Raw genomic sequence first — 9928 nt, 5'->3', positions numbered from 1 at the left:
CCCTAGGTATTTACCCCATTGATGCGATATGTGCCATTAGAGCTTACTAGTATTTACTGCTGCTTTTATTATGTATTGTCAGTTGTAGATCTCGTGCTGTATTTTATGCTCTGTTAATGATTGTATGCTGTTCCTCAAATGTAAATCGCTTTGGATAAGAGCGTCTGCCAAATGAGTAAATGTAAATGTAAATGTAGACACAGAGATGGCAAGGTTAGTTCGGAGTCAGAGAGAGCGATACAAGGACAATCTTCAACAGGAAATAACTGGCCGTAGCGTAATACTACTCAGGTTAACTGACGAACTGGCGAAGAATGAGCTGAAGGACCGCGGTTGATATACAGCAGGAACTGATTAGTGGAACGGGGCTCAGGTGCGTAGCTGGAGCTTGTCAGCAGGGGCCAGGGAGTGTAGCCACGCCCAGACAACACACAAACACAGAGAGGCAGCACCTTTCTCATTTCCCAAATTTCCACCAGATGACAGAAATTTGGGAAATGAGAAAGGCCCAGGGTAACAGACAGGAAACAAGGAGAATGGTGGAAAACAGAGGTAAACACAAGGGATGAGTTGGAGACACCGCTGGCTCATAACACCTTCGTTATGTGCATTTCAGTTTGTACGTAGAAAATCCTGAGTGGAAATCAATTTAACTACTACTACTAAAATTTTACACTTCGCTGAGGTGGAAAGGTTTGCATATCGCAAAAAAAGAAAAAAATGAAGATTCCATAATTGCTGAGGAAAAAAGATTTTTGTATTGCCATTCACCGTTACAGGACTACACTCCACCAGAGAAACCAAAAACTAAGGTATAAAGAGAGCACGGGTGTTTGGTATGTATGTATGCGCAACGTCCCTGTATCAAGTCCAGACACAGAACCTTGTTGAATGTTATCCGCCGTTATGTATCATTTAGTGATGCTCATTAAAATGTAATCATCTCACATATCTTGAACGAATGTATATAACAATTTTAAATTTTAAATCAAATGCATCTAAAAACATTGTTGCATTTTGTTGCATGAAAGTTGACAAATTTTACCATATTTACCAAGAAAGCTAGCAGCAATCACTCATGCAGCAACAAGTGCATGATCCCTCAACGGCTTTGTTCGAGCCAGAAGTATCACTAAAGATTGAAATCTGAGCTTGTGCTACTTAAAAAAAACCTTGACCATTTTGGTTAATAAATCCTTATGCTGATTCAATTTCAATTTATTGCCATGAACACCCAATGTTGTTTGGACCCCTCAACAAGCCCAAGAGGTATAACTATATTCTGTGTAGATTAAAATCTTCTATCTTCTCTAATCTGAAAGGTTTTCTAATCAGAAAACATGTTGTAAAACAACACGTTTTCTGATTAGAGGAGGAAGGTCATATGACCTGAGGAAGGTCATATGTGAGTTCATCTTGTCAAGAACTAAACTTCAACAATAATCACAATTTTAATCAGATACTTTTTCTCATCACTGTCTGTTGTTGCACCAGAAAAAGAGCACAGGCTTGTAGATAGGTTTCAGCTCACATTCACGTGTTGAATTATTTGTGTGAGGAATCCAGAAAATTGGCAGAAATCAGAGTCTTTAAGCATTAAGTTGTGTGTCTGAAGCTATTTATATGGAAACTAAAGTATGCTTACTCTGTACCCATAGGACAATGGGGTATGCCCACAGTGAGTGTGTCGTCAGTGTTGGGTATGATGGCAGGTGTCTTGGCATCTACCATGGAATCAATTGGTGACTACTACGCTTGTGCTCGCTTGTCTGGCGCCCCTCCTCCACCGACTCATGCCATAAACCGAGGTATTGCAGTGGAGGGCATCGGCTGCATCCTGGCTGCACTGTGGGGAACTGGAAATGGCACCACCTCCTACAGTCAGAACATTGCTGCACTTGGCATTACCAAGGTACATGTACAAGAGACTCCAGATCTTTTTGGTCACTTGAGAGCATAAGAACTCTGCAAAAGGCTGGCAAACCAACAGTCCTGACATCACCTTTTTAAGTTATTTTACTTATTTTAGCAAACAATTGAGCATATTTACACATCTAGGTACATTAGCCTTTAAATAACTCTGTTTTTGTCTCCACCAACTTTTAAGAAAGATATGACTCTTTATAGCATGCATTTAGGGGTGTGGTCCTGGTCAAGACAGTCTCCTGAACTCCAAACTGAATGTCAGAATGGGAAAGAAAGGTGATTTAAGCAATTTTGAGCGTGGCATGGTTGTTGGTGCCAGACGGGCCGGTCTGAGTATTTCACTATCTGCTCAGTTACTGGGATTTTCACGCACAACCATTTCTAGGGTTTACAAAGAATGGTGTGAAAAGGGAAAAACATCCAGTATGCGGCAGTCCTGTGGGCGAAAATGCCTTGTTGACGCTAAAGGTCAGAGGAGAATGGGCCGACTGATTCAAGCTGATAGAAGAGCAACTTTGACTGAAATAACCACTCGTTACAACCGAGGTATGCAGCAAAGCATTTGTGAAGCCGCAACACGCACGACCTTGAGGCGGATGGGCTACAACAGCAGAAGACCCCACCGGGTACCACTCATCTCCACTACAAATAGGAAAAAGAGGCTACAATTTGCAAGAGCTCACCAAAATTGGACAGTTGAACACTGGAAAATGTTGCCTGGTTTGATGAGTCTCGATTTCTGTTGAGACATTCAGATGGTAGAGTCAGAATTTGGCGTAAACAGAATGAGAACATGGATCCATCATGCCTTGTTACCACTGTGCAGGCTGGTGGTGGTGGTGTAATGGTGTGGGGGATGTTTTCTTGGCACACTTTAGGCCCCTTAGTGCCAATTGGGCATCGTTTAAATGCCACGGCCTACCTGAGCATTGTTTCTGACCATGTCCATCCCTTTATGGCCACCATGTACCCATCCTCTGATGGCTACTTCAAGCAGGATAATGCACCATGTCACAAAGCTCCAATCATTTCAAATTGGTTTCTTGAACATGACAATGAGTTCACTGTACTAAAATGGCCCCCACAGTCACCAGATCTCAACCCAACAGAGCATCTTTGGGATGTGGTGGAACGGGAGCTTCGTGCCCTGGATGTGCATCCCACAAATCTCCATCAACTGCAAGATGCTATCCTATCAATATGGGCCAACATTTCTAAAGAATGCTTTCAGCACCTTGTTGAATCAATGCCACGTGGAATTAAGGCAGTTCTGAAGGCGAAAGGGGGTCAAACACAGTATTAGTATGGTGTTCCTAATAATCCTTTAGGTGAGTGTATATGAGGTAGTTAACTTAATATGTATAGCTAATATTTGCTAAAAAAGTTTTTACATCCAATAACAGTAAGAACCTTAACAAATAAAGCTAGTGATATCACCACAGTTGGGGCTTGACTGGTCTTGAAAAAAGTCCTCTATGTTTGAGAGAGTGACAATACTGGTCTCAAGAGCACTTTTTAAAGGTCTCAAGTACTACAACACTAGCTCTTCAGCTACTAGATACACTTTGTTCACCAGCTAGTCATTAACGTTTTCTGCCATATGGCAGGTTGGGAACAGTGGGTTCATCAGTTCAACAGTCCATATTGTTTGTTTAAAATAGCTGCCTGCTGCTGCTGTTTTTGTACAAATGTGGAATAACTTCGGTATTATTTGAGTTAGAATGGACGTTGAGCATTGTTTCTTCTGTCCCAACCGATTGGGACGAAAGAAACACAAGGTTGCGAAGGAAGATATAAATAAATTTAAATTGTTTGTTATAATTGTTTTTTATTTTAAATGTCTGACATTGTCCTTCTTAACATTAACGTCCAGTCTTATCTCTCGGGTCGTACTTTCAGAGTAAAGCTAGGAAATTGCTCATCGTCTGTTGCGCCTCTAACCTGTGGCCTTCCTCAAGGATCTATCTTAGCGCCTTCTCTCTTTTCCCTCTACATGTTACCGCTGGGCAACATTCTAAGAAGACATGGGGTATCTTTTCACTGTTATGCAGACGACACCCAAATGTACGTTCCAATCAAGAGAAATGATCCCTCTGCCCTTTCATCATTCTTAGGTTGTCTAGATGAAGTAAAATTTTGGCTGGACCAAAATTTTTTGTTTTTAAATGAAACCAAAACAGAGATCATTGTTTTCGGGCCCACTGTTAATCCCCAGGCTGCCACCCTCGACCTAGGCAGACTAGCGGCGTTTAGATCCTCAAGTGTTCGGAACCTGGGCGTTCTACTGGATGAGTCTTTAAATTTTGATAAACAAATCTCCTCGGTAATAAGCTCTAGTTTTTATCACCTACGTCTCTTGTCAAAAGTCAAACCTTTTCTTAATCCTAAAACTCTTGAGATGGCTGTTCATGCTTTTATCACCACACGTGTAGATTACTGCAATTCACTTTACTGTGGTATCTCGAAATCCCAAACTGCTCGTCTGCAATTGGTGCAAAATGCCGCCGCAAGATTCCTCACAAATAGTCGTAAAAGTGATCATATCACCCCAATTCTGCGGTCTCTTCATTGGTTGCCCGTTAATTTCAGAACTGAGTTTAAAATCCTGTTATTTGTGTACAAAGCTTTATGCAACCAAGCACCTAGCTACCTAACTGAACTGCTACAACCGTATACTCCATCGAGAAGTCTCAGATCAGGCGAACAAAATCTGTTACAAGTTCCTCACTGCAGACTTAAACGCAGAGGGGATCGAGCTTTTTCTGTGGTTGGGCCTCGGCTGTGGAACAATTTGCCCTTAGACGTTAGGATAGCCCCTTCTGTGATCTCTTTTAAGTCACTTTTAAAAACGCACTTGTTTTCTTTGGCCTATAATTAAGGTTGTTTATGTATGTGTATCTTTGTATATACATATATCTATATGTATATGTGTGTGTGTATGTTTATACGTCCTTTCTGTTGTTTATTTTTGATAACTCTATGATTGCTTGTGCTTCTCCCGTTCTAAGCTGTTCTTATCTTTGCTGTACTGTTCTATGATGTGCTGCTATGCATGGTGTTAGTGTCTTTTAATTTTGTTGTTCTGTAAAGCACTTTGGTCAGTCATTGGCTGCTATAAAATGTGCTATATAAATAAAATGAACTTGAACTTGAACTTGAACATGTAATTGCAAACATATTATGTCCTTTTATGTTAATAAAACATACATAAAATTTCATTTTTAGAACATTTGGGTTAAAAATCAGTGCGCATTTGGATTTTATTTTATATTTATATTTATTTTTATATTTATATAGATATTTTAGCTGTACCAGAGCACTGTGATGCTTTAGTTACATTAGAATGAAAACTGACATGCACTTTTGTGTGCTCAACCCTTCAAGGATCTGAGAGGCACACAAGGGTCACATCTTACCCTGAATGTTATCTGATCTTCTATTATCAGTTACTTTGCATTTTGCAAATCAAGTGATAACTGATAAATAAATGCAAAATATGTGCAAGTTTAGATTTTAATAAAAATGTTTAGATAGTAGGTAAAATTGGATTCACTGTATTCTAAGTAGCATTAAGTAAATATTAATCATTCACAATTTTTGGCATGTTTGAGGGTAACTGTGTTTGTCATGTTAATTTCAGACTTTACCCACACTCACGCTGCAAGAGCTCACTCATGTGAGATACTGTGTAATGTATTACTTCTGCACATGTGATGAACACAGCTATGTGCCAAAGGAGGGCAGACTAAATTACTTGTAGAATGCAAAAATAATGTTGATTCATGGGGAATTAATGTCTGTCTGGCTTAGTCAGCTAAGGGGCACTTCTCCTGTCATGACACTGAGTTTATGCTGATAATGTAAAATCCTTATATAATCCATCTACTGTGGGCATCATTCAGGCATTTATGTTCCAATATAATAATACCAATATGACTGGGCTTGGTGGTCAGCACCATACATACACATAGACACACATCAATATAACATGTCACCCAATAAACAGTATTTACAATTGTGTAAATGTAAAGGGATAGTGAGCATCGTAAGATATATTTGGATTTAATTATGGTCTTGTGATACAACTAATGGTGGGGGAAACCTATCATTTTGGATGATTTATTGGTTGTACTCTGCAGTTGTTTGTGAGTCTCACTGTCTGAGTTGCTGACCAGACTGGCAATTTAAATGGTCATATTGTAACTGGAGGAGTCACTGTTCTATTTAGTGAGCTACCGATGTGGAAGCTAATAAATTAGATTCAATTTGTGTACTGTGGGTCCTCATAACTGTTGAACTACTTTTGCAAAGCACTAAACCTTATTCTCATGAATTCCACCATGAAGAAACGGAGATATTAGAACAACATCAAGCACACATTTGCTTTGTTTAGTAAATCCTTAGAATGGAGAATTAAAACCACATTGTTTTGGGAACATACAAAGGTAAAGATTATACTGAATACTGGAGATGTATATTGCAAAATTAGTGGCTATTCTCAAAAATATCATATTCACATTCTGTTTAAATTGAATAGTAAAACTACATGTTAATAGCACAACCAACATCATGTGGAGCAATTATCATCACACATCCAGAACCTTTCTGTATTCCTTTGACAAACACAGATGACATTCATGTTTTGAATGTATTCATTGGCATTTTCAAGGTACAAGGTTGTTTATTTGTTATTGTACAGCACAAGGCTGCAGAAGGATTAACATTTGTAGTTCCTTCATGCCACACACAACATAACTGTGTCATGAAGAATGGTATGTAAAAAGTATATCGCACTGGACCACGGTGTGTCAGTTTGATTTACTCAAGCCTGTCTTAAATAATAGCCTGTCTTTGAGCAGTACAGCTCACACTGCAGATCAAAGCCTGTGCTACCGCTGAATGTTTTATGGGTTCTGCCAACTGCAGTCTTGACCTGAGAATTATTTTTCTGAGGCCACATACTTGGTTGTTTCGTGTCTACATCCAACTCAGAAACATTGCAAATGAGATGAATAGGCTTCTTGTTAACCTGTCTGAGGTTTTGCCCACTCAGCTTCCTGGTAAAAATATGTCTGGCATGGCGAGACTGATAGATTAAACCATTTTGTGTACACTGTATAATGAGTGTCTGTGCTAATGTCACGCCAGGTTGGGAGCAGACTGGTCCTCCAGACGGCCGGCATTCTGATGATCGTCTTGGGGATCTTTGGGAAATTTGGAGCAGTTTTTATCACCATACCAGACCCTGTGATTGGAGGCATGTTCCTCGTTATGTTTGGAATGATCGCAGCGGTGGGGATATCCAACCTCCAGGTAAACAAAGTTAAATATTGTGACATATATTTGGACACCAAAGCACCTGATGTATAAATAAATAATGAGATGACCTCCTTTTTGTGGACGTCCTAAGACCCAGAGTCACAAAGCATCCACCCTGCTAGAGGGTCCTTGAACTAGATACCGAGACTAACTGACTCCAGTGGTGCTGCTCTGGTACTGACCCTGTGACTAGAAATACAAGCATCTAATTAATTCAACTGTGTTTGTGTAGCTTGAAGTGCTATAAAAACATGACATTTAACAAATTAAAATCAGAAAAACTGAAAAATGAATCGCTAAATATGTATATTACAAATAAGAAAACAAAATATACTTCAGTGCGGAGTTCTTTAGATTTCAAGCAACATGGAGTTTGAGGGAGTTTTTGCCGGAAAATTTAACTCAAAATACAGAAATACTGTACTTCCTATGTACTTGCAACATTGTAATCACTGAATCAATATTGTGGACAGCCATACACCCACCCAGACAGTGTATTTTCCCCATAAGGATTTTTTTCATCAGTCTTTGTAAAAAGATGAAACATAATACCAGGGTTTTGTGTCTAAATTCCAATGATTATTTTGTAGGCACTGAATAACTACAACTACAACAACAACAACTCCCTTGAGTCTTTGTCATTGTTGTCAAACCTCTTGGGAGTTACAGTATATAATATATACAAAATAATTGTTTGCCGAAGTCGAAGTGCTCGGATGTAGCTTAAAATATGGACAGAAATCTCCAGTATCACATTCCAGGCTTTCAGAAAGACTAGTGAAAGAAATCCTCATTGGGAAAATACATGAGAACTGACAGCTAATAGAACAGAAGCTAACTCAGAAGTGGGGCACGTTATTTATGGCGAACCGTTGTAACATTTTTAAAGAATAAATGTTAAAACGGCTTGCCATAAGTCATTTGCTCTTTATTGATCAACTAATGTGTCAAACCTCCCCACAGAATCACATTCAGCTGGTGTAATGGGGCTGGAAAAATGTTGCTTCTTTACAATTTAATAAATCAGTCAGAGCACATTTATAGACAGGGTTGCCCTCAGTCTGGCCTGTGTTGACTGCCAAAATAGAAATCAGGTCTTTTTGAGGTTCCAAGTATTTTCTAATCAAATTTTAGTGTAGTTCCAAAACATAGATGGAAGCCAGCTGAAGCAGAACAACAAAGCAAAATCTCTCTCTCTCTCTCTCACTCTCCTTATCTCTCTCCCCAGTATGTGGACCTTAACTCATCCCGTAACCTCCTCATCCTCGGCTTCTCTACCTTCAGCGGTCTTGTTTTACCTACCTGGTTTCACTCCAATCCCGGCATCATTGACACAGGTGAATTTTACAAAGACACACACTTACTCATGCACACACACACTCACACACGCATAAAGTACATGTGTCCTCACTTACTCAGTCCCTTAAAACTGGAACAACTGTCTTGACAGTCAAATAGGAGAATAACTAAATGACTGAGGACAAGGGGGGCAGGTGAAATCTAATTAGCTACGTCATCAGGCAACCCCCCAGATCCCGCCAGAACACCAATTATTATGTGTAGAAAGAGATAACTTTTTAAAAACCTTTGTAATATGATTGGGTAAGATGGGGTGATGTTGTATTTTTCTATATTTTGATTGACACATACCTATTTTACCTAGGTTTGTTGTTAATATTTTTTTTCACTAGATGTCGTCCGCAGAGCCAGTCAGAAGGATAATGAACAAGGGTAATTCACACCTATAGCAAATGACACATGTCAAAACACCCGTCCCTATGGTTTTTTATGTAGGCCCACACACCCCACTGACGCGGGTTTTGTATTGGTATGCATGGTATGCTATGTATCTTGACTGTTTGTTCTTGAAAAAGCAAAGACAGAATCAATAAATCATGTGAGACATTGACACATCCAGTTTGTTAATCTTTATCAGAAGAGTGACATAGTCCTTTGACAGTTTGTGGGAGGCGTTGTGCTCCCACTGCTCCACTTACAGATTATCCTTAAAAAGATGGTTCTGCCAGCCTAAGCTCCTAAAGCCAAGGTGTTCCCAAATCCCACAGTCCCAGATGGCAAACACTTGGTTACCTTTAGTGTTTGGCCTAGAGTTGCAATTGGCAAGGAGAGATTTTTCATTTTCTTACCTGATCCTGAACTCTGAATAAGTTTTTTAAACCCCAAATAGGAAATTTAAGTATCAAAATGTAAGTTAGTTTGTATCTTACTTGGTCTAACCCAACTCTTACTTGGTTGCCCTCTTGATCTTGGTTCTTTACACATTCACACATGACTCTTTGCTTGTTATCACAGATTTTGTTATGTTTATTTTAATCTAATACTGTAGTTTTGTTTTATCCCTACGAGAGTATGACTTTAAGGGTTATTCAAACAGGCTTGTCTTGATTATACATGAAATGGGGAAACTACAGTTCCAGAGATGTGCAGATTGATGGTGACTGTCAAAAAGGGAAGTTGATTCTTGAAAAGCAACACCATGGAAATACACAAGATCACATTTTTTGACGAATAAATAATTTTTTTAGACTAGGTTTAATTTTGTGTTCTGCCTGCTCTGACATATCACTGATTACAGATATTAATGATTGCTTTTTAGAAATTCTTTTATCAGTAAATTTGGCAAATGTTGATATTGCTAAAAAAAAGACATTTGAAACAGACT

At 39.1% G+C, this 9928-nt stretch overlaps 1 protein-coding gene across 1 annotated transcript; it reads left to right on the top strand.

Moving 5' to 3' along the window:
• Positions 1-518: 518 nt before the first annotated feature.
• Positions 519-8582, top strand: LOC119911216 (solute carrier family 23 member 1-like; the record flags this gene model as incomplete). Its single annotated transcript, XM_038730029.1, has 4 exons — positions 519-812; positions 1659-1912; positions 7075-7239; positions 8474-8582. Coding segments are annotated over exons 2-4 (517 nt in total), but the record flags the coding sequence as incomplete, so codon positions are not given.
• Positions 8583-9928: the final 1346 nt, after the last annotated feature.

The sequence above is a fragment of the Micropterus salmoides genome, unplaced genomic scaffold, assembly GCF_014851395.1.
Source record: "Micropterus salmoides isolate LMB-PRFRI ecotype aquatic unplaced genomic scaffold, ASM1485139v1 Ms_hic_scaffold_1962, whole genome shotgun sequence".
Lineage (NCBI taxonomy): Eukaryota > Metazoa > Chordata > Actinopteri > Centrarchiformes > Centrarchidae > Micropterus > Micropterus salmoides.
Note: the sequence above shows the minus strand (reverse complement) of the source record. Positions and strands in the feature narration are given on the sequence as shown.